The sequence below is a fragment of the Delphinus delphis genome, chromosome 6, assembly GCF_949987515.2.
Source record: "Delphinus delphis chromosome 6, mDelDel1.2, whole genome shotgun sequence".
Lineage (NCBI taxonomy): Eukaryota > Metazoa > Chordata > Mammalia > Artiodactyla > Delphinidae > Delphinus > Delphinus delphis.
Window position 1 is genome coordinate 100234268 of NC_082688.1, and position 24928 is coordinate 100259195.

General features: G+C 50.2%; 1 protein-coding gene and 1 non-coding gene across 2 annotated transcripts in view; one reads left to right on the forward strand and one right to left on the reverse strand.

Annotated features, from left to right (window-relative positions):
* Window positions 1–24928, reverse strand: part of LOXL2 (lysyl oxidase like 2) — a 102057-nt gene that overhangs the window by 44816 nt on the left and 32313 nt on the right. The window contains exons 3-4 of the mRNA XM_060013567.1: window positions 21402–21577; window positions 6676–6887 (exon numbers count right to left, since the gene is read on the reverse strand). Coding sequence (XP_059869550.1) covers window positions 6676–6887; window positions 21402–21577 — 388 coding nt within the window. The remainder of the gene's footprint in view (window positions 1–6675; window positions 6888–21401; window positions 21578–24928) is intronic.
* Window positions 18153–18289, forward strand: LOC132427763 (small nucleolar RNA SNORA2/SNORA34 family). The gene has a single exon (XR_009519971.1). It is a non-coding gene; the product is annotated as a small nucleolar RNA SNORA2/SNORA34 family (small nucleolar RNA).

Below are 24928 nucleotides of genomic sequence, written 5' to 3' on the forward strand. Positions count from 1 at the left end.
TGCCTTTATTTCCCTTTGTCAATTAGCAGGACAATTTGCGTGTAAAACTCTCTCCCACTGATAGAAAAAATTAAAGATGTGACTCCAACGAGAAGCAATGAGAAGAGACTTAAATTACCCCCTCTGCTGAATCAAAGTAGACTTGGTTTCGTCATGGAAATTATAATGGTGATGAAACGCAGCCACAGACCACATCAAATCTTCACCCAGTTTGATCTGCTCTTCTTTTTCTAGTTTCTTAGAGTGAAAGCTGATGTCATTGATTTGATACCTTTCTTCTTTTCCAGTACAGGAGTATACATTTCCCTCTAAGTACTACTTTAGCTATATTCCACATATTTTGAGATACTGTGTTTTCATTTTAATTCAGGCCAAAATACTTTTTAATTTACCTTTTGATTACCTTTAGGACAGAAGGGTTATTTAGAACTGGGCATACAGTTTCCAGTACTTGGGAATTTTCTAGATATCTTTCTGTTATTGATTTCTAACATAATTCCATCATGTTCACAGAATACGCTTTGTATGACTTGAATCATTTTAAATTTATTGAGACATAATTTATGGTCCAGGCTTATTTTATGCTCCAGCTAGGCCATGTTTTGTTTGAATGTGTACTTGAAAAAATTTTGCATAGTGCTGTTGTTGAGTGGAGTGTTGTCTGAAAGCCAAATAGGTCAAATTGGGTGATAGCGTTGTTTAGGTCTTCTATATCCTTACTTGTTCTATACATTATTGAGAGAGTAGAACTGAAATCACCAGCTATGATTGTGGGTTTGTCTATTTCTCCTTGCAGTTCTGTCGGTTTCTACTTCGTGTATTTTGAAGAGCTGTTATTTGGTGCATAAACATTTCAGATTGTTATGTCCTCTTGATGAGTTAACCCCTTTATCATTATTAAATTACCATCTATAGCCTTTAAAAAAAAATTCTTCACCCAGGAGTCAGTGAGGCTGAGGTTGTCTCCATAGCATATCCTAGGTAAGCTCTTAGCCTGCGTTGTGTGTTTTTATGGTTTTGTTTTTTGGAAGGCAGAATACGGATCAAGGTGAGTCAAAGTTTTTTCTAAAATGATAACCAACCAGTAGGTAATGAATTGCTTAACAGAAAGGTCACTGTGCCTCAGTTTCCCCATCTCCAGATCAGATGTAGCAGAGGGATCTACTTCATCAGATTGTTAGGATAGTTAAATGAGTTAATTCTTATAAAGCACTTAACCACAGTGCCCAGCACTTGGAAGGGCTGCCTAAGTGTCTATCAAATAAATAAATAAAAACTGTACCGGTTAAAGGAAAAAAAGAAAGATGAGAGAAGAGAGATGGTGGACGACTTCAAGGAAGAGTAGGTTTGAACTGGGCCTTGAATGATGGCGGGATTCGAAAAGGAGGAGGGTGGGGAGGACACCCTGTCCTCTCATGCTGTCCCAGGTCTTGGGGTCTATATGCTCATCCTTGATTGGCAGAATCCAGTGAGATGCCAGGGAGAGCTGGACAGCATCACTGCCGGACTGCTCAGAGGAGGGGCCGTCCAGGGCAAGTTGGCCCCAGATGGGCAGAAGCAGGGTCCTGTCCCTGCTGGTCCAGCAGCCCTGGAAGTTTCTGCTTTGTTTCAGAGTGAATGGGATATGAACAAAGAGGAAGGAAAAACCCTACAGATGCTGCTGATATCTTTCCTTAATCAAAAATTGCTACTGGTAGTAATTCTACTGTACCTGTGGGTGCAATGACACAGAATCTTTGAAAAAAAAAAAAAGGACTGTCTTGGGAGTTCCTTGGCGGTCCAGTAGTTAGGACTCGGTGCTTTCACTGCCGTGGCCCAGGTTCAATCCCTGGTTAGGGAACTAAGATCCCACAAGCCACGCGGAGAGGCCCCCGTCACCCAATTTTATTTTTTTGAAAGAAGGACTGTCTTGGAAAATTCAGGATGTGTGCTCAACATAGCTACAGACAGAGCACAGGACTACATAGGAGGACTGTTAATAATTCCAAGAGCCACTGCCCCTCCCCACTCCCTGGAAGGGCCCTGCACTTGAGGACACAGCCTCCAGCTTCTTTCCCATGACACTCCCACATCAGACTGGAGAACGCACTCGGTGGCAGGGGTGGGGGGCGGTTACAGCTTGCTATGACACCCCTACCATTGGGTGAGCAAATACACCCAGGGGATGTCAGCTGCACAAGGAGTGGTCAGATCCCACTGGACTGGAACATCTTCTAGCTCCCAGATTTCCATGACCACAAGCTTCTCCCAGGAACAGATGTACTGAGCTCTTAATATAGAGCGAAGCACCCTCGGCAGACACAGAGCTGCTCCTTCCTCCCCAGACAGCCCCACTGCCCTCTTACATCAGCTCACAGGAACTTGCCCGTGATCCTCCACAGGCTTCCACCACCAGAGCCCACCCCGCCCCCATGATTCACTCCCACAGGCCCCCCGGGATGCAGAGATACGGGGATGCAGATATGAGGCGCTGGGGAGGATGCGTGGACAGCCCGCTCCAGGCCTGCTGATTGGTGAGCGACTGGAGTTACAGGACAGCCGTTGGCCAAGCGGGAAGCCTACTTAAGAAAGAGGTATCTAGCCCGATGGCTGGGTGGCTAGAAGAACACTGAGCTGAACTGATTCAACTAAAAAATGAGAAGTCCTCCTGGCTCTCCTCCAGCCAAGGAGGAAGCCAGACTTCGTAGGAATTCTGCCTGCTATGTGATTATGTCTATTCCAATTGTGCATTTTGGACCTAGGGAAATAACCACCGGATGGGTTCAGGGGCCCACTGGGCTCACTATGAGTGGACCTGAGGCCAAACTCCATTGATCACCCGACGTCCATACTCTGACTGTGGGCCCCAGGGATGTTTGGGCCCCTGGAATCAGTGTCAGTTCAGAGCCCGTGTCCGGTGGTTCCTGAAGGTTCTGATTATTTCCTTGTGCCCAACATACAGTGATCTCCTTTGGAGAAGGCTGGGCCAATGATTAACAGTATACATTTTTGGCAGCATGCCACAGTCCTTCTTCAAGGGGACCTGGCCTCCTCTTCATTCAAGGGCTTCTGGGTCTGTAAACTGGCTCAAGTCTGGATATTGTTTGAGAGGCCAGGCCTGCTTTTATGATTCAGGTTAGAGTTTTGTTCTCTTGACCTAGAACTCTTCTGCTCTGACACATCAAGAATGGAGTAGGGACTTCCCTGGCGTTCTAGTGGTTAGGACTCCGTGCTCTCACTGCCGAGGGCCAGGATTCAATCCCTGGCCGGGGAACTCAAATTCCACAAGACTCACGGTGTGCCCCCCGCCCAAAAAACGGAATTGAGGAGGCTTCCTATTTCACTTCTAGGAACACCACGATCCAGCCAACTAGATCAACTGGTCAATACCACAGGTCTGCAGGAGTCAGATCTGCTGGTCATTCAGTAGCCACGCCCACCTTGCCTTTGGCGTTGAATGCTGTCACTTGGCCCCTGCCGCCCCTGATCCAATTACCCGCATTGCGTTTAGGTTTCCCAACCTGCGGTGACTGCAGCTCCCACCCTGAGGTCTGGCTTACAGAGAAGAGCAATCAGGGAGCTCTTAAGAACGCCAGGGTTCCCCTCACACACTTATTCCTCACGGTCATGGTGAGAAGTCTGTCTTCTGGACTCTCTGGGAGAGTAGGTCTTAGATGACAAATCCACTCCAACATTCCAGTCTCCCCAAGCCTCTGAACCCCTTTCTCTACGTGAAACCAAAGTGGATCCGGCATTTCTATAATCTGCTGTGGAGGGCCTCCTTTTGGTCCCTGTTTCAGCCAACTCACCAAAGTCTTAGAGCTCTTCCTAACTCACAAGATGCAACATTAGATGCAGAATCTCTGCTCAGTAAGCTCGTATCCATAAATCAACATCAATATTGCGATCCTGCTTTAAGAAAAAGAAAATGACTACAAAATGTTCCTGGCCCCGGGGATGGGGCCCTGAAGCTTCAACTTTATCAATTTTGAGGTATATGCACAGCTTCCCAGTCCAGCATAGGAGTCAGCCCATGGCAAAGCAGCCCTTGGTGAGAGCCCCTGACTTCACTCTGGGGAGAGCCTGTGAGTGCAGAGGCCTCTGGGGGACCTGCAGGCAACCCCGCCAGACTCTTCTGACTTGGCCGGGGGTGTCGAGGCTGGATGGCCAGCAGAGGTTCTGATGAAGAGCTGCAGTCCCGGCCTTGGGGATAATTCTAAGGCCACCAGACCTGCAGGTTAGCAGAGGAAGGCAGGGTGGAGAGGCCATACATGCTGCCCAGGTGAATTTCCAAGGCTGCAAAGTCCCTTAGGGGCCTGGTGGATGCCTGGAGACTACTAACCCCACCCCAGATAGAATTACTTTGAAAACAATTTCCTTCCTGGGGTGAAGGGCCTCCCTGGGAGACCACATGACCTGCCTTGGGGGTGTGGTCAGCAACAGCAGCGACAGACAGGCTGCTGCAGAAAAGGTGAAAGGGAGGTGGGGAAAGATGCTACCAGAAGGCCCAGATGCAGGGACCATGCAGGGTGTGGCCCCTACTCTGGCTCCCAGGCCTCTGTTGTCCTCAGTCTCTGAGCAGGGCTCACAGATACCCCTGTCTCCAGGCCAGTGATGCCCCAGTTCTCAGACTTACCAGCCAGCCGGTGGTGGCGGCCTGTGCAGTGTGACCCCGCCTCTAGGGTGGAGCAAAGCAGAAGCAGGTCTGAGGGTGGAGGTAGCAGTGTGGAGAGCTCTCCCTGGAGCAGACCTGCCCGGGCTGCCCTGCATCTCTGGCAGGAGTGGCTTTGTGACCCCCGACCCCACTGCCCTTCAGGCCTGGGTCTCCTCCTGTGCAGCCTGAGGGCTTGGGCCGGGTGACCTCTGAGGACCCCACATGCCCTGGGAGGCACCGCTTTTCGCTAACAGCTTCCTCCCACCAGCTACCATCTCAATCCCTAACAGCACCACCGAAGCACGGAAACTCTCCCCAACACGCTTCTCTCTTTTGGGGCCCAAATGTCAGCTGCGTCCCAGGGACTAACATACCACATCAGATATCTACAAGCTGAGACGGAGAAGGTTTCAGCCTAGCCGCCCTCCCATCCCCCCAGCCCCGCCCCTCTACACCATCTCCAGTGAGAGCGCTGGACCAGGAGCTAGTTTCCAGTGTCTGCTAATCATCTCCCATCTCAGCTGAGAGTACAGCTCACCTCCCACCACCTTGGATGCCTCCCAGACTTAGCAGCCTTTTTCCTGCCCGCATTTGAAAAAGCAAAGCCACAGACACACTGTAGGAGGAACAGGGAGGGGGTTTTCAAACCCAGCTCGTGAGAGGATCATGTGAGGCCCAGCTGCCAAAACAGACCTGAGATCTGAGATCCTTCCTCAAAAGCCAGAAGAGGACTCCGGTCCATCCGCAGTTCAGGAGGTAGCTTTCAAATGCCCTCTGAACAAGCCACGTGCTGCCTGGCCTCAGGCACCCCATCCTGCTCCGGGCAGGGCTCATGGCAGCCTTCCGGCTCCCGGGACTGGACTCAGACCTATGACAGGCTGGGCGCTCTGGTGTGTCCAGCAGGTAGGAGGCCTGTCAGGGGAGGGGATTTGCTTTTCTTGGCTCCAATGGGAAGGAAAAGCTGAGAAAGTGTCTCCAGGGAAGGAGCTGGCCAGCTGAAGGGACTTCTCCAAACTGTTTAGAAGATGGGGACCACCCTGCATGCCCCCATCCCACCCTGTGCAAACAGGAAGGTCTGGGCCATGTCTGAGGGCCGCCGGGGGTAGGAATCACCACCATGCTTACCTGCCCAGCCGGGCAGCTTGCCTCCAAGCACTCACCCTCCTGGTGGACCGGGGGCTCTGACCGGAGGCAGCCAGGACGAGCCCAGGGAGGGATGCAGCCTACACTGACCCTAGGGATCTGGAAGAAGAGCTGGGGCTGGGACCCCTGTCTGCCGGCTTGGAAGCCACCTCTCTCCTTGGCTTGAAAGGAAAGAGGTAGTGAGTCTGCACTCTTGAGGAGTGTGGACCCTGTCGCTGGAGACCTGGGTTTGGATCCTGGATCTGCCACTTCCTAGGGTTTTTTTTTTTGTTTTTTGTTTTTTTTGGCCACGCCGCACGGCACGTGGGATCTTAGTTCCCGGACCAGGGATCGAATCCATGCCCCCTGCAGTGGAAGTGCCGTCTTAACCGCTGGACCGCCAGGGAAGTCCCAGCCACTTCCGAGATTTATCACCCCTCTCTGACTTCATTCCCTTGACTCTGAAATAGATCCCTGCTTCCTAGTGTTGTGAAGCTTAAGAGACTAAACACAGAGCTGCCTGGCATGTAGTAAGCACTCAGCAAAGCCGATTATTATCCTTATTAGAGGAACTAGGAAGACCCCACGACCAGCCAATACACCAGCCTGTCCTGAGCTGAAAACCCCTCCCTGGACACCCCCTCAGGCAAATTACTCTAAGTCTCCTTATGAGCCACTCTTTTTCCCCCTGGGAGATATTAACTTTGGAAATCCTAACAGCATTGCAAGATTTACTTGGGATGGATAGAACCGAATCAAATCGATCGGTTTCTCAATTTCCTAACAGTTGTTGCAAGGCCCAGATTGCTCAGAATAATCACCTGCTGGGGAGACAGCAGCGGCCCAGGCCACTGCAGAGCTAACTCTACAACAAGGCAGGGCCAGAGCCCAGCCAGCTGCACTCCCCGCAGCCTCCTTACTTGTACACTTTGGCGTTGTAGCTCTTCTCCCCGGGGAAGCCAAACATGCCGCAGACCACGCGGGAGTTCTTGGCTGTCCAGTGCCTGTCGCAGATCTGCTTCCACGTCTTGCCCTCCTTCACCTCCACGTAGCCCTCCGTCACTGGGGTGCGCCTGCGGTAGGCGGAGAGGATGGCTCGGATCCGGATGTCCTCCACCTGGATATTCATGTTCTGGGAGGGAGGAGGCGTGGAAGGAGAGGGGTTACTTTCCTGGTCTGGCCGTGGAGAGGTGACGGCAGACCGGGCGCTCTGCTGGCCCCCCTGCCTCTCCCCTCGGGCCCTCGGGGGTCCCTGGGTGCTCTCCGCGAGCACACAGCACGTGTGCGTGGGAGACAGTCTGGCTGAGGGGACTGGAGGAGGGGAGCAGGTGTGACCTGGGCAATCAGAGACTCAGAGGACCCCAACGCTCCTCCTCTGTCTTATCAAAAACAGCAGAGGGCAGCAGCCTCCTGCAGGGGTCTCAAAACGAGAGCAGAAGAGAGACCGTGTTCCTTGAATTTCATGCTCTATAGTAAAGATAACTTGGATGCTTGCATTGTACTCCAAAGCATATGTATGCATGCGTGGGAGTGAGTGTGTGTGTCTCCCCACTAATCCTTCAGTAAAACTGAAGTTTCAGGCAAATGAGACTCAGATACACTGAGGCTGGTGGGGCCATCTTGCACACTACCTCATAGCCCCCAGGTTGGCAATCTTTAGGGCGAAAATCCCAGGAGAGAAGGGGAGGGCGGCTGCGGGTCGAGGGTGGGCTCCCCTCCCCAACCCCTGACACTGAGCTGCAGTGTCCCTGCCCCAAGCCCACACCCGAGCCCCGGGGATTTGGTTGGATAGGGGGCCCCCGAGAAGCCAGGGTGGGTGGAGGAACGCGGGCCTACCTGGGATTTCCAGTGATACCTCTTTTATGTTTTTCCAAGGCTCACGCAATCTGCCCCCAAACACTATGGGATCTCCAGAATCTCTCACTTCCAGCCCCTCTTCTTTCTGCCCCAACAGAATGAGGTCGTTACAGCTATTGTCATCCCCATTTTCCAGATAAGAAAATTGGCTGACTCCAGGGATCTCCCCAAGACCACGTAGAGGCAGGGAGCACCCGAGGTGCAGCGTGAGATGCTCTGTGAGCTGGGCCAGGTGGGGCCGGGCAGGGGTGCTGGCAGAGAGGAACCCGGCGACCCGAGTGCCCAAACGCCCCGTCCAGCCAGGATGCAAATGAACCAGGAGTTTGAACAGGACCATTATTTGGGTGCCCAGGGATTCAGGTCTCCTTGCCACTGGCTTCAGGGTGCAAAGCCAGGCCCTGCTTCCCCAGTCCTGCGAGGCAGCAGAAAGTATGTGGGCCAGGAGTGGTGGCATTTGGCCCTGGTTCCTTTCCATGCAGAGCGGAAGGAAAGCCGCCAGTGGCAGGATTATGTTTGCCTGCCTGCATCCTGGATCCTTTACAGCCCCCATTCAGGCCACAGGACCCGTGCCACCAAGACACATGGATGTGGGTGAGCAAGAAAGGGCCTGAGGTCTACACTGGCCCGTGGGCCAGCTCCCTCCTCTGTCCTCCCACCTCGGGAGGCCAGGCTGGAATTCCAGCATGTAAGGAACACGTGACGCCCAGAAGGAAAGTTACCACCGTGGCATCAGCCCTGCGGCTTCACGGGGCAAGCAGGCTAGGCTGACTTTATTAAATTCACAGATCCTCCCCCGCCCCTGCCGTCCTCCACTTCCCCCCACCCCTGGCCTCTCTCCCCACCACCACCCCGCCCCCATAGAGCAGAAGCGCAGCCTCACTAAGGGGAGATATGGAGTGTGAACCCAGAGGGAGGAAGCCCTGGGGGCGGGGCGGGGCGGGGGGACGGGTGGCGCTCAGCAGACCCTTGTCTTGATTCAGGTCAGCATCCCCTCAGCAGAAGTATGACTGGTGGGCAAGCCCGGTGGGCAAGCCCGGTGGGCTCTCGGATGTGGGAAATGAGGCTCAAAGAAGAGAAAGCGCTAGAACTGATGTCACTGTCCTTGTTCTCCCACTGACTCACTGCATGTGAGTGTGTGTGTATGAGTGTGTGTGTCTGAGTGTCACGAGTATGTCTGTGTGTGTGTGTCTCTGCACGTGTCTGTGTCTGTCTATGTGTCTCTGTGGGAGTGCACTGCTCGTGTGTGTCCGTGTGCAGGATGATGTGCAAGTGACAGGGCTGTGTGTCTCTGCGTTGTGTGGAGTGTATGTCTGTGCATCTATGTGGCGGAGGAGGATGCAGAGAGTTTTCCTCCAAAGCCCTGGGAGAGCAGTCAGGCAAGCATCACATTTGCCATTCCTTCTCCTCTTCTCCCTCCACAGAACCAATTCCTTCCCATCCTCTTGGGCTCAAATCCACCTCATTCATTCATTCATTCCAGAAAATACGGTCTCTCACCTCCACGGGCCCTGCCAGCCTCCTCCTTACACCCCAATCCTGGGGCCCTCTGCTCTGAATCATAACGACTATGAGGGCTCTCATTTATCAAATACGAGCCAATTACACGTCAGACCCCGCACTCAGAACTTTACATTCATTTCCTTCCTCAATTCCCATGGCAACCGGTGAGAGGGCCAATGGTATGCCCGTGCTACAGGTGAAAAACGAGGAAACTTGGTGAGGTTTTGCACCTTCTCCAAGTTCACAGAGCCAAGAAGCAGATAAACAAGGATGAAAACCAAATTCTGACTCCAAGCCCGTGCCCCAGGCTCGTAACCCCGGGCCTCTGTACGGTCCTCACCCTCCCGCCCTCGCCCCATCCCTTGCCCGGTATTGAGTTGATCCACACGGGGCAGGGCCTGGGGCTCAGCCTTCTAGGGGGGCTCCCTTTGGGCTCTGCCCATTCGAAGTTGATATGTGAAGTCCACCCTGCGACCCGCCCGGAGGAGCCGTGAGTCAGGCAAGAGTGTACGTGAGGGGAGAGAGCCACCTCCCAGCTGCCCTTGGACTCAGGCCAGGGGGTGGCAGGGAAACCCTCCATGGCACACATTCAGGGGTTGCTGCTGGCTAAGGAGCTCACTTGGACTGCTCAGAGACCTCTGTGTAGGAAAACACACACGTATACACAGAACGGCCCTCCTGACCTCACTGCTGTGGAATCCCTTCCATAACCGCAAGTCTTAGGACTTTTTTTTTCCCCAGAAGTTCAACTTCAGAAGAGAAGTGAAGATTTGAAACACTAAAACATATACACGTTTTTCTTTTCTAACAAAAGTCTCTCTACACTTGTGAGTTTTACCTGAAGCCCAATAGCCCAGAAGCCAGCAATGCACCTGGCACTTTTTAAAATTCAAATGAAAGTCTGAATGCTGGTCCTCTTGCCTGAGGCAATAGTTCACTGGGCTCTCCAAAAGGCTTCCCTCCAAGGAATTCACAGAACCTTCCGGGCTTGTCCTACGCAAAACTCATCCTATCCCCCGGGAGTGAGGCTTCCAAAGGGGAAAATAAAGGTGCCCTGAGGCCATGCCCTGCCCTGCCTTAACTAGTGGGGTGGTGGAAAGAAGGGCTAGTGAAGAAGCACCAGGGCTGCGCTCCCAGTCTTGTGCTTGAATGGCATTTCACATTTGCCGCATCTGTGAATGAACTGCAAATTCCACAATGTGACAGCCTGGGGCTGTCGCCAATGAGGAAAAATCACCAGTTTTGAAAGTCTAGTTGGAGATTGCATCAGAGAAAGACACAGGGGGAGGCGAGGCAAGCAGCCCAGCCTCTAAGAACGCACTTCACAATTTCTCTGAAAGTCAGCACGAAGCTCGTGGCCTCCCGGGGAGGGCACATTTGCAAGGGTCAGATCTTAGCCCAACTCTCCCCCTTCCTTTCCTCTAGAAGTCGTAATTTAATTACATAATTAATTACACAATTTATCAGCTCAGGCCTTCCCACCTGAGAAGTCATCCTTGGAGTGGTGTCAGGTGGGAGCACCACGATGGAGATATACTAGTCCGCCGTCATCCCAACTAGAGCACGCGACTGGGTAGCGCTGCACAATCGCTGCTCACTTAGCAAGCTCCTTCCCTCTACAGCTAACAGGTTCCTGCATCTTGCTCTCAAAGCCCTTAGCTCTCTTTATCTGGCTATTTTTAGAAACTGGCCTTCCAGATAGAGATCCGTTTCCCCAGGTGCCATCTTGGCACCTTCCTCAGCACCTCAAACCAAACACACCCAGGATGCCCTGGGTCTTTCCTTCCTGCAGGCTGGAAGGTGACGCCCTTGCAGCCCTCAAGCCTCGCATGCCTTCTGCTCCCTCTCTCTTCCTCACTCTTATGGCCCATTCTGCCCCAGAAGTGCTTCTCCTACCCTTCAGTCACCTTCTCATTCCCACTTCTACTGTGCAGGCAGGTATGTAGTGGAAGTAAGAGAAGAGCGTCACAATTCTGTCATTTCACGGGACCCTGTATGTCTCCCCGGTCCGGATGAATGGCTGACCCAGTCCATCTCACACACGGCTGGCATATCCACCCAGCTGACCGCTGTGCGTTCGTGGGTTTGGCTCAAAACCTTCCCGTGGCTCTCCCAGGGCTTATGCTCCTAGTCAAGAGCCTTCCTGACGGGACCCACCTCATCCCCTCCGTGCCCTTTCTCCAGTCTCAAGGTGCCAGGCTGACATCACTTTTTTAACCCCAGCATCAAGTTGCTCCCCGCAATCCTTTTTTCCTTCCTCTCTACCGGTCAGAATCCTCCTGACCTTCGGGAACAGTCTGGTTCATTCAATCGCTTGAAAAATACCTGTGGAGGGCTGTGACGTCCCAGGACGTCCCTCCCCCAAATATCTCATCCACATAGATTCGACTCCTTTATTCCTCTAGCATTTGCTTCCTGGGTCCCTCAATTCATTCTTGGCCTTTACTGACTGCCTTGTACCATCTGTCTTTTCATCGTGCCACCTCATCGGACTGTGAGTCTCTCAAGGACAGAATTGTGCTTTATTCATTCTTGTATTCCCCATGGCAACGAGTGCCAGACACGAGACATCGTGGGTCCTCACATATTCTTGGAACAAACTAATAATCATTTAAAAAAATCCAGTTACGGGAATTCAGCTTAACTAGAAACGTTGGGCTCTCCAGCCAAAAATGTAATAAAGACTCCCTTTATTCTGGGTTTAGTGCAAAATAAACAGAGAGGCTTGCCTTTTTTCACAGCATAAGCGCTACTTGTGTGATTTACCGATGGACAAGGAGATTGTCTGCACTTTATCCATGCGACCTCTTGTCATCTGAGCTGTTTAACACCCTCCCCTTTCCCCTTGAAATCTGAGGCTAATAAATAGTTATAAACTGAATTAAAAGCTGATCTGACCCTCAGTACACATTTAGATGGTTTAGCTATGTGGGTATCACAGTACAAGACATGTTGTACTGGAAGAAGCTGGCTACACTGTAATTATCCCCTTTTGATGATCAAATCGGAAATTCACAGCCTAAGAAACTGCTAGCCAGTGATTCCTACCGGCTACATAGATGAAAGGGAAGCGGGAAGGCAGTGCAGCGATCTCTGTGGCTCAGCTCTTTGTGATGGAGACCAGTCTGGGCGGAGGGGGTCGGGGTGGGAATGGCTTGAGAACTGAGGTCATGCTGAGGCACCAGAGGAAAAAGCCGGCAGTCAGTCTGGGCCCTCCTCCTACAAACCAAGAGCTTTGCAATGCTGCTGGAGAATCCAATGCTCTGTGTTTCATTTTCCAACCTGAAAGCAGTGGGGCGGGTAACAGAGGCTGCTTCTTTGGAGAACAGTCAAGACCTGCTGTCTGCAGGAAGCTGGAAGGACACCTGCGCCCGCAACCAGCCCCTCTGGCCCATCAGGGGTGCTGAGGCCACAAACCAGGCAGTCCGTGGGCCTGGCCAAACGGTCCACCACGCTCCCAGGTAGGGGACCTGACCTGTTGCTTCTCCTCCCAGCAACCATCACCAGGGTGACAAAGTAATGACTTGGGAAATCGTCTTTCTCCACTGTGGGATAGCAAATCTGGGGAGGGCAAGACTGTCCTTTCAGTTCATTGATCCCTTGATTCCCAGGGCCCAGCATAGCGTCTGCTGCCCGATTAAAATGTAGTGGATGAACGAACGAACGGACACGGCATCCAGCTGCCTTGGCAACAGCCTCACGGGGATGGGGCCGGGGGGAGGCGTCGTCGCTGACCCCTCCAGCATGGCTGAGGTGACTCGAATGAACCACCTGGGCCCTTTGCCACCACCTTCACCCCAGTCACCTCAGGAGCCCCACCCTACAGAACCGATCTGCCCAACCAGGGCAGAGAGGGGCTTTCCCCGGCCCAGCTCAAGCCCCTACTTCTTCCACAGAGCCTCCCTCCCACTGATCTCAAGCCATTTATTTATTTCTTCTATAACCTCTCCCTTTCCAAGCTGCCACAGAATTTGCCATCCAGTCCACACTGTTCAATGTTGGAGTACATACCGCCATTTATTTATTTCTTCTATAACAAATTACAAGGCTACTTATTCGTCGATTTCATCTAATGAGTGGGTATAACATTACTTATCTCTTTCAACTCGCAAACAATTATAATATTTATAATTTTCAGAGGGTTGTGTGTACAGCACGCCGGCCAGGGATAGGGTTCCCAGATCTGCCAGGATGTGCACAATTTCAAATATTCTGTTCTGTTAGCTGCATAAACGCCCTTTTGCTTTTCAGATGCAGTGACCTATTTTTCGTTGGGAAAACAGGTCACCCTAGAACTACTTCTCTTGTTCCCCTTGTGGTTGGTGGCTGGTGAGCCCAGACCACATAGAGGCTCTCAATAAACAGAATCATGGAATGTAAGCACCAGACAGGATCTAATACCTCTTCCTGCCCAAGCTCTCCGTAGGCTGGGAGAGAAAACCCAGGAGAGCTACATGCGATGGCCCAGCTCGACAGTTCGGCAAGTCTGGGGATTGAGACGCTGGGGGCTCCCATTGTGGCCCTTTACTCCCTTGCTAAAGGGTCCGACACAAACTGCCCACTTGCTACCATCTCTCCTCCTGCCACAGAGGGAAGCCGGCCAGCTACCTTGTGGCCTTTGGGGGAAGCAGGGCTATATTTAGCTTGGAGGGACCGCTGCCTTCTGAACTCCACAGAGATGAAAACAGACCCCCTTTCTTTAAACCACCCAGTGTAACCTGCTGCACGTCCTCTTGGGGGCGGGGGGTGTGTGTGTGTGGAGAAACTCCTGGCCGGGAAGTGTTTGGACCTTTCTAGAGTTAATTACTCCCTTTCAGGCGCCATGCCTCCACCCCTAAGAGCCCCCTCCCCAGATGCTGGGGAGATAAGGCTGCTGCTGAGGGGAAAAGCTTGAAGCATTTAGCAGCTAACTGTGGCTCATAAAAACCTGCACTTCTGGAATTTAGAAAATTCACAACAGCCTCCATCCCTGTGGTTAAGAGAAGAAAGAGCTTTTTCAGGTCTCAGCACCCCTCCAGAAGGAGGTGAGAGAGCAGAGGAGAGGGGTACCGGATTCTCCCCACCGTTGGAAGTGAATACCCTTCTCCTGGCTCCATCCTCATCCTCTCACTCCTGGCCCCTCCAGACTGCCTGGGCTGCCGGCTGTCACAAAGGAGAAATTGGGGCTCCGGGGCCACTCGGGGGATAGGCCACCCCTAAATCTCACAGCCGGGGCATTTCCAATCAACTCTGGGAACGTTAACTGCTTTTGCAAAAGAGCCTTTAAAATAATGGGCAGAGAAAAAGGTGGGGTGAGAAGGTGAGGAAAGGAAAAACCCGTTATGTTCCCTGACCTAACAGTCCACGGGCCTCAGCCACGAGCCTTTCTGTGAGCACATGACTTAGCAATGTGCAAAAGAGCCAGTGCAGAGAGGGCTGTGCACAAGGGCATCTGGATTTGTCATCTCTCCTTATCTAATGCTTTCTCCAACTTGTCCACCGCCGCAGACAGGAAACAAAGTCTCTTGATTTAAGAGCCTCTGAACTCTAGGGAGTTTCGGTTGGAGCTCTGTTTTCCAGGTTTAAAAAAGATATATTCACTTGAAACTAACAGTATTTTACATTTTATTATTTGCTCCTGTTTCCCTCTTTTGAAGAAGGTTTTGAGAACTGGCCCAAGACTCATTTTCCTGCAGAAAATGCTGTTTTACAGTGAGGTGCCCAGAGACCCCAGAAGGGTCAGTCCCTCTGGACATGCAGCTTCAAGTCTCAGCCTCCAAGGGGACCCAGACTCAGGGGTCCTGCCTTCCACTCTGGGGTCTAAAACTTAGACCACAGAGAAGGGGAGAAAGGAGACCCTGCTCGGTTAATTTTCTGGATGAAATGAACCCAGGTTGGTGAATCAGTGGTAAGGAGAATCTCTTGTAACACTTTATAGTCTGCAAAGCACTTTTCCAGAAATCATCTGATTTTCCCCCTTACAGAAGGAGTGTGTGCCGTGCCATTCTGATGGAGAAACCACTGCCCCTCTGGATTACAGACTTCGTAGCTGGAAGGGATTGAATTCAACCCACTCATCTTAAAGAAAAGAGTGGACTCGCTCTGTGCTCTGGCCAACAGGGAGCTCAGGGGCCCAACCTGTGAACTCTCCTTAGGTGGGGTCATCCATCTGAAGAAGAGGCACTTTTTCCCTCCTCTAGGAGGGAATTTATGAAGTGTCAAGGGGCCCCTGAGGATGCCCCAAGCAGATGTAGGAATCCACAGAAGCAGAGTTAGCTCATCGAGTGAAATTCCATCATTCAGGCCCCAGGGTTTAGTGACTCATGCCTCTGGCATCCCGGAGTGGGATGAACTTGGTCTAGACTGATGCAGTTTTCTTCCACTCTCTGCTTGGGGAATTCCAGTGTGCTCCGGAGAAGGAACAGGCCTGTGAGGGTCATCTATAATGGTCTGTGATCTGTTCCCAGTCTCCAGGCGTCAACGAGGGTGCATAGTATAGAACCCGGCTTCACCCTTTCAAAATAAGGGTGAGAAGAGATGGGGTGTCTTCGTGACCTTCACTAGCGTAATTGTTTATATCTGGGGTCACAAGATACAGAGAAGGTATTACCTGACACTTCACTCTTGGCTGCTTTTAAATTTATGGGCCCCCAACCAGGGGAAGTTGAGAGGAGTGGGGCTTTAATTTTCACTTTGATGTGGAAGAGTGCAGGTGAGAAGTGTCTGCTTTCAAGGCCAAAGTCATGACGGGCCAGAGAAGCGGTAGAGAGAGATCCAGAGCACACACACTAGCTGGCATCCCTTCTGTGTGTGTGTGTGTGTTTGTGTGTGTGTAAGATGCATGACCCCAATTCACACAATGGTGGGCACTGCCAATAGCCAGCTAGTGTGCACCCCCTGTGTGGGCTGGGTGCGTTTTCACAGATGCAGAGAAACAAGGGATCTTAGAACTTGGTAATCACCTCGTCCTGTGTCCTTCCCATGTAGGGATCTGGCCGTGATATTCCTGGCAGGAGGTCATCCAGTTCCTGCTTGAGCTACTCCAGTGACAAGGAGCTCACCTCTAACAGGTAAGCCCCATCCCCTGTGTTGTAGAGTCTTCAGACTGTGTTGAAATGTGCAGCCCCATCACTCAGCCTTAAAGAGTTTTCACACGGAACTGAAATCTACACCCCAATCCCTCCCCATCCATCTTAGTTCTGGAAGTTAGCATTAATCACACTCTTCTCCATGGTAGCACTTCAATAGTTGAAGAGGACGGACATGTCTCCCCCCACCCCATATCTCTTTTCTTGACACAGTATCTTCATTTCTTCATATGATGCGGTTTCCAGACCTGTCTCCACTCGGCTTGTCCCTCCTCCGGGAGACACAGTTAAGAGGTGACCCCAGAACTGCACTTAGTTCTTGGTCCAAAAAGCAAGGAGTTTAGGGAAATAAGTCTTCCCCCAGTGTATCAGTTTACATTCACTCTTCTAGCAGCCATACCATACCTTTGGCTTGTACTGAGCTTTTAGGCAACCGGTTCCCTTCAGGGATCTTTTAAATATAATCGGTGCTTTCAGTCACTTTCCCTGGCTTTTACTCTTTAGCTATTCCCTGCTCCCGCCCCCCGCCCCCCGTGAACCTTGATATAGGACCTTATATTCATCCCTAACATGTTCCAGTTTGGGTCTATTATTTCAACCTCCTGAGGTTTTTCTGAATCTCACTCCATGATGTTTTATCCCAGCAATCCCTCCTAGTTTTTGTGTCTCCTATAAATATTATCAGTATACATTTTAATCTCCACGCAAATTTCTGATACATGGTGGAAAGGCAGAGAGGAGCCCTGGGCTACACCAGTAGAGACCATCCACTGTGTTCACGCTAATTATTCAGCAGTTCTGGGTATCATGAGTCACGACTCCCCGCTAGCTGCATGTCCACCAAACCTACATGTCTTCCTCTGGTCCACACACATCTAACAGGGGACATTTCTCTAGCCAAGACGAGTGACTGCATGACTTAAGCTACGGACACAGCTATTACACGAGGTATTTCAGAGAAGCGTCTCACATCCCACAAATATTCCTGGTAGGTGGTCTGGGTGGCTCCCTACCCATTGGGCCAACCCTGCCCGTACACATGAGCTTGAGCCACAAATTCCTGGATGGCAGAATCTTCTGGTAACTCTTCGAGGTTCTCATCAGACACCCTGAGATCCAGGCCTGTTGATGACCTGCTTTTAGCAGATATCAAAGGGCAAAGATTACAGGGGACTACTCGTCAACTGAAAATTTCCACAGCATCCCTGGCTAGACAGGAAAGCTTCTAGTAGATCTGGTCCACGGTAACCAGTCTGATTCGTATAACAGCAAGAGGGAGGCCTTCTAGGAAAATACAAAGCTTAGAGGTTGCAGAAGTTATCCAGCCCTTTAAACCAGACTCCCCTCAGCTAGCCCTCTCTGGGCTACTGTCAACTCATTTAGGACCTAGGCTCCTTGCCTTGGAAAGATCTTCCAACTTTCCCCGAGGCATGCATCTTGTCTTCTTGTGTTATAAGGGCTGGACGACAAGGGTCATGTTTACTTTCCCCGGTGGCGTCCCAGACCATGACGTGTGTACAGCAGGCCTCCAACAAATGTAGGTAGATACTAAGCTTTCCTATCACAGAATCTCAGCCCTTCCAGAATAAGAAAGTTCTCGCCAACGTATTTTTTCCCAGTCATTTCTCAGCCTATTCCACCCAATTAAGGTTCTGCTTTCTCTATGACCCATCTTATTTCCCCCTTAAATGCTAAGCAGTAGAACTGGCCCATAGAGCTATTCCATAAACATTTCTCTGTTGAAGTGCCCTTCACAGAGTCCTTTGCCAGAACGATTATCTTTCTTTTTCTAGTGACAGATGAGCCTTCTCATTTTCCCAATCCAAAACCCACAAACATTTTGGCCCACTCTCCTTTGATTCAAGCTATCAGTGGCTTTCTTATGCCCAGAAGCCTGGATCTTTGCTTGACAATCCATGTGGATTACCCTGAGGTTGTAGGATGAGCAAAAGCCCATTAACAATGTCACACATTTGGCCTTGAACCAAGGCCAGCAGGTTGCCGAAGCTGTTGGTTTCAAGCAGGAGCCTAAAGAAGTCTCTTTCTACGGTCTGCTGGCCGTTTCAGAACTTCGGAAATGTAACGGTCAGTTCATTAGAAAGAAACATCTCAGTCATTGGTGATAGATATGGACTAATATTTATTTGTAGTTGATCAATACTGGGATTCCAAAATTTAGAGATCCCTGATTTAACTTGTTCAGTAGAATTATAATACTGTTAGATCCAATTACTACTAAAAAATTTCTGGGGACCACCCCCCGCCAAAAAAAACCCTCAAAGATGTCACACATAAGTTCACTGTCCTATTAGGCAGGGCAATACTATGAAGGAATGATTTGCTTCTCCGCATTTCTCATCACTGTTTAGTTTGATATTTTATCCTAGGATATTCTTTTTTTTTTTTTTTTGCGGTACGCGGGCCTCTCACTGCTGTGGCCTCTCCCGTTGCGGAGCACAGGCTCCGGACGCGCAGGCTCAGCGGCCATGGCTCACGGGCCCAGCCGCTCCGTGGCATGTGGGATCCTCCCGGACCGGGGCGCGAACCCGTGTCCCCTGCATCGGCAGGCGGACTCTCAACCACTGCGCCACCAGGGAAGCCCTATCCTAGGATATTCTTCACCCAAGTGGATAATGATCTTTGGTTTTCATTTCTGGGAAGAAGAAAATTTGGGAATTGGAGATATTGCTCCCGTTAGGTACCCAGCATTATTTTTATTGGATATGATGGTGAATTAGATGTAAGCCCTGCCCTTTGGAGCTTCCAACATTGGAAAGATGAGATACATATGAGTGGGTGCTAATTATTTCATATGAGGTTATAAAGAATGGCGATGGAAAATGTGAAACTGGACTGGATAAGTCCACCCTCCAAATAATAAACTTCATGGTAAAGCAAAGTTGTCATCAGGAACTGGAAGACTAAATAAAGTACATCAACTCTGCAACCATCTCTTCTAGTTATCCCAAATAAAACAGCAGCATTTGAAGAGTGTGGTCTCATGCTGCCAGCTGAGAGAAGGCTGGGAATCCTTTTCCACACTATTATGCAGGCTTGGACCAGTTCCCAGCATACTCAGTGTGCTCCTGGAGCATATGAGAAAGACTGGGACAGACTGAGTCATGGGAGGAAAATGTAAAGACCACAGTCTGGGGAGAACTTCCTCCGGAGACCAAATAGGGCAATTTCAAGAGTCACCTCTCCTCAGCATTAGTCCTGAGGTCAGCTGGCGGCTAAAGCACAGTGAAGGCTCCTTGGCCTGGATTCATGGCAGATCCAACATCCCCTTGGGGGTTGGAGTCCCCTCGAGGAGGGAGCCTTGGCTGCCTCATCTTCCTGTCCTAAGCCCCACATATGTTGCACACAAGACGACTGCATTATATGTTTGTTCATTTTGTTCTCTGGCTGGAGAACTTGTTGAAAAGATCAATCTGAAATTTAGCCATAAATGTAGAAGGGTCACGAGCCCTTTTGCCATTCCCAAATGCTGACTTGGGTCAGGCTGGCAACATCAGAATCACCTGAGAGAGCTTAAAAATAATAACCTGGTCCCATAGTGGGAGACTCTCATTCAGGAGGTCTGGGATGAGGTGCCAGTGCATTTTAAAAGTGATTCTGGAGACTTCCATGGTGGCGTAGTGGTTAAGAATCCGCCTGCAAACGCAGGGGACACAGGTTTGTTCCCTGGTCCAGGAAGATCCCACATGCCGCAGAGCAACTAAGCCCGTGTGCCACGAGTACTGAAGCCCGCGCGCCTAGAGCCCATGCTCCGCAACAAGTGAAGCCACTGCGATGAGAAGTCTGTGCACCGCAACAAAGAGTAGCCCCTACTCACTGCAACTAGAGAAAAGCCCGCGCACAGCAACAAAGACCCACACAGCCATAAATAAATGTATTTAAAATAAAATAAAAGTAATTCTGATCCCCAGCTAGATCTGGGACAACTGTCCTAGGGCAGCCAGTCCCCAGGATGACCCCAAATGACCAATACCCTCTGTAGTCACACCCTTGGGTAATCTCCTCCCACACTGTATACTGTTTGTCTGAGTGACCAATAGAATACAGCAGAAATGATGGCCCATCACTTCCGAGATCAGGTTATGAAAGACGCAGCTTCCCTGTTTTGCTCCCCCTCTCTTTCTCTTTTGAGTCACTCACTCTAGAGAAAGACAACTGCCATGTCTTAAGGACACTCAAGCAGCCTATCGGGAGGTTGTGTGGAGAGGACCAGAGGCCTCCAGCTGACAGCCAGAAGGAAGCAAAAACCTGCCGACAACCACAGGAGTCAACTTGGGAGAGGAGTCCCCAGCTCCAGTTGACAACATGACTGCAACCTCGTAAGATGTTCTGAGCAGAGTGAACTGGCTGACCACTCCTGGATTCCTGACCCTCAGAAGCTATTCAAGACAATCCATGTTTGTTGCAAAATATGAGGGGGGTGGGATAATTTGTTACACTGCCGCTGCTAGCTGATACACCTTCCTAGTCCAAAGGGCAAGCTCCCGTACATAGCACAGACCTTTCTAGCTTCATTTCACACTATTTCCACATTCATAATTACAGTCTTGAGTGGTACCGACCTGCTCATCCCCAGTTCACACCTCCGTGCCTTTGTGTCTTTGTCCAAGTCGTTCTCTGTGTCTGGAATGCCCTTTCCCCACTGATAGCAGCCTCTTCTCCAGAAATCCTTCCTCAACTGCCCTGGCACCAAATGAAATTGGTTTAGGTCCCCCCACCTGCCACAAAAGTGATCACACACACTTCTCAGAATCATAGGTGAGAAGTGAGATACATGGAAGAAGGAAAACATTCACATGAAGGAGTCATCAAGAGCACATGAACTTGTCAGACAGAGAAAGACAAATACCATATGATATCACTTATATGTGGAATCTAAAATATGACACAATGGACCTACCTACGAAACAGAAACAGACTCACAGACTTGTGGTTGCCAAGGGAGAGGGAGGGTGAGGGAGGGATGGAGTGGGAGTTTGGGATTAGCAGATGCAAACTGTTACATATGGGATGGATAAGCGACAAGGTCCTACTGTAGAGCACAGGGAACTATATTCAATATCCTGTGATAAACCATATGGAAAAGAATATACAAAAGAATGTATATATGTATAACTGAATCACTTTGCTGTACAGCAGGAATTAACACAACACTGTAAAATCAACTACACTTCAATTTTAAAAAAAAAGAGCACATGACTTGCCTCTATGTTGTTGATCAGCGAATTGTCAAACTTGAACCCAGGAATTCTTTTGTCACTGCACACCACACCCACATCTTCCGTGTGCTTGCAATCAGTGACACCCCAGCCATTGGAGGAGCAGGCTGCGAGGGTCCCCTCATTGCCGGTGCAGTAGACGTTGTCCAACCAGATGGGCCCTGAGGAAGCAGAGAAGAGAGAAGCCAAACTCCACGTCAGAGTAGGTTTGAGTCTTTGGGGGCACCAAGGGCGTACACAGAAAGAGAGTTTTTCCCTAATTTTGGCAGCTGTGGGTGGTCATCAGTTGGTCAGTGTGTTGAGATATTGCATACAGTTCTAGACCATCTGGATTCCCTTGCCAGAGGGATGTGATTTAGGGATGTGGCAGATTGAACATGATTAGAATAGAAATCAGATTTAAGCCCAGAAGGCACGTGGTATAATGGGAAGAACAGGGACTTTGGATACTAAGCTGTTTGATAGGAATTCTGGCTCAGCCACTTAGCTGTATGATCCTGATCAAAGCTCCCTTTTCTCATCGGTAAAGTGGGGATAATAAGGACACTCGAATGACAGGGGCGTGTGCAGATTAGAGATAATGCATGCCATGTGCCTAATTTATCATTGGTCCATAGTTACTCAAAAAATGGTAACGATGGGGCTTCCCTGGTGGCGCAGTGGTTGGGAGTCCGCCTGCCGATGCAGGGGACGTGGGTTCGCGCCCCGGTCCGGAAGGATCCCACGTGCCGCGGAGCGGCTGGGCCCGTGGGCCATGGCCGCTGAGCCTGCGCGTCCGGAGCCCGTGCTCTGCAGTGGGAGAGGGCACAGAGGTGAGAGGCCTACGTACCGAAAAACAAAAAATTATAATAATAATATAGGACGCTTGTGAGACATACAAGCAGGTGGGCAAGGGAGTGCTGCCCCAAGAGCTGGGTGAACTACATTTTTATAATCAAAGGAGAAGTGGGGAGGGGTAGAAGACCACCTTCTTCCTCATTCTCGAGTAGACATCAGGCTTCCATCATCATTCCCTCCTCCACGTCGGGCGGGGGGGAGTTTTTTGTCCCTTTGTGGCCCAACCAGGACTGTCATGGCGCTATGGAAATTAGCAAAACAGGTGGCAATCCATGCTAAAATAAGGTAACTCATCTCAGGTTTCAGTATCATGAGGGTCTTCTACTTTGGAATGTCATCTTTCTCCTGTATTTTTGTTTTTAGTGCGTGCAGAGGAACAAGTCCTAGGAACTGTTAACTTACTGACCTCAGTGGCAGGATACAGGGGTCATTTTCCTACCATTGTTTTATTGTCTTGAGGCCTGTCTCGTGCTTCTGTTGCATGGTTTTATTGCTAAGCAAGCTTGCTTTCTTGAGTGATCATTAACTTACAGGGGTCTCCCAAAGTTCCCTCTCTGTCCATGATCTCTTAGTGGGATTTTTAAACTATTGGATTATCTTACCCTATTCCTATCAAAATGGTGTAGCCCCTATAGAACACAGTATGGTGGTTCCTCAAAAAATTAAAAATAAAATTACCATATGACCCAGCAATTCCCACTTCTGGGTATATACCCAAAAGAATTGAAAGCAGGGTCTCAAAGAGATATCAGTACACCCATATGCATTACAGCATCATTCACAACAGCCAGAATGTAGAAGCAACCTAGGTGTCCATTGACTAATTGTGGTCTATACATACACTGGAATATTATTCAGCCTTAAAAAGGAATGGCATTCTGACACATGCTACAACATGGAGGAACCCTGAGTTCATCATGCGAAGTGAAATAGTCCCGAAAAGGCAAAAACTGTATGAATCCACATATATAAAGTACTGAGAGTAGTCAAAATCATAGAGACGGAGAGTAGAACGGTGTTTACCAGGGGCTGGGGGAGGGGGAGTTGGGGAGCGGTTATTTAATGGGTATAGAGTTTTAGATCTGCAAGATGAAACGCGTTCTGGAGATGGGCTGCACAACACTGTGAATGTACTTAACATTACTGAACTGTACCCTGAAAAATGGTTAAGACGGTACGTTTCATGTTCCGTGCATTTTACCACAATTAAAATTTTTTTAAATGTTAAGTGCTAGAGGGTTTTCAAGTAGTGAGTTTTACTAGTATTACTACGCAATGAAAGGAAACAAAGTCAAAGCTCCCCTTTTTCTCAGGACTCCAGGAGGACTCTAGTACTGCGGTCCCCAACCTTTTTGGCCCCAGGGACTGGTTTCGTGGAAGACAAGTTTTCTGGGGCGGGGGGAGGGGGGGATGGTTCAGGCGGTAATGCGAGCGCTGGGGAGCGGCAGACGAAGCTTCATTCGCTCACCTCCTGCTGTGCGGCCCAGTTCCTAAGAGGCCACGGACCAGTACCAGTGCACGGCCTGGGGGTTGGGGACCCCTGCTCTATAGTATAATGGGGTCAGAAAACCTGGGTTCAAATTCTCTCTGACTCAGGCTTGGGCAGCACGTGACTGGGTCAACTGCTTCACCAAAGCCCATTCTCAAGCGAAAATAATGATACCAACAAACAGGTCGCCATGGAGCTTCAATGAGATAACATATGTGCCTGGTATGTGTTCACCCTCCCTTTCTCCTTCCTCCTTCCAGTAAGTCAGAAAAACAATGCATTCTGTTGTTTCCATGATGCGAGGAAAAAGCAGATAAAAAACACTCCCATTGTAAAGATGAGAAAACCAAGGAGAATCTGAGGTTCTTCAAGGTCAGAGGGGACCCGGGACCAGTCTCCTGACTTCGAGGCCCCGCTGAGACATGTCTGCTGCGACAGATGGCTGCTCAGGCCTCAAAGGAGATCACCTCACGCATACTGAGGGGAACAAAGGGCTTATTGAAAACATCTGGGCTGAGGTTTTCCAACTGGTTTCTCAGTTTGGCCTCGTTTCCAAGCCATCAAGCTCCACTGAAACATATGCTCCCTAATCGATTGCTGTTTCAACAACAAACCAATGTTTGTCTTGCTAAGTACTAGCAACGGAAAAGACCCTCCACGTGTGAAGCGGGGCCTCTTCTTTGGAACATTCTGTAGCAAAGCTGCTGAATGGACAGAGACGGTGAAAAGAAACAGAGCCCTCATTCCCTCTGCAGTGAGAGAAACCACCCCGGCTAAGGAGATGGGAAACAGGACAGCACACAGCTAAAAGCAGCAGGAAGCGCTGCAAAACAGATGCCCCAGGGCCTGCTTTACTTTTTGATAAGGAAGATTTGAAATTAGCACCCTGGAGCGCTAATGGGAACTATTATCCCAAAGAGTTGCTTTCCTAAGAAGCTTCAATTCACCCCCAATAATTCTACCCTCTAGGCATTCCCACCAGTTACCTTCTTAGATAGTGGCAATGTACATTTCTACTTAGCCCCAGATGCAGGCATGATAAACTCATTTGGCCTGATTTCATGATATTTTTTTTTCCTGTATGCTTAATGCCTAACAACTAGACGGTTCTGATTCCAAAGCAACCAGCTCTTGTTCTGCTATTGGAATGCGGGGTGCTTCCGGGCACAGTTCAGTACGTGCCATC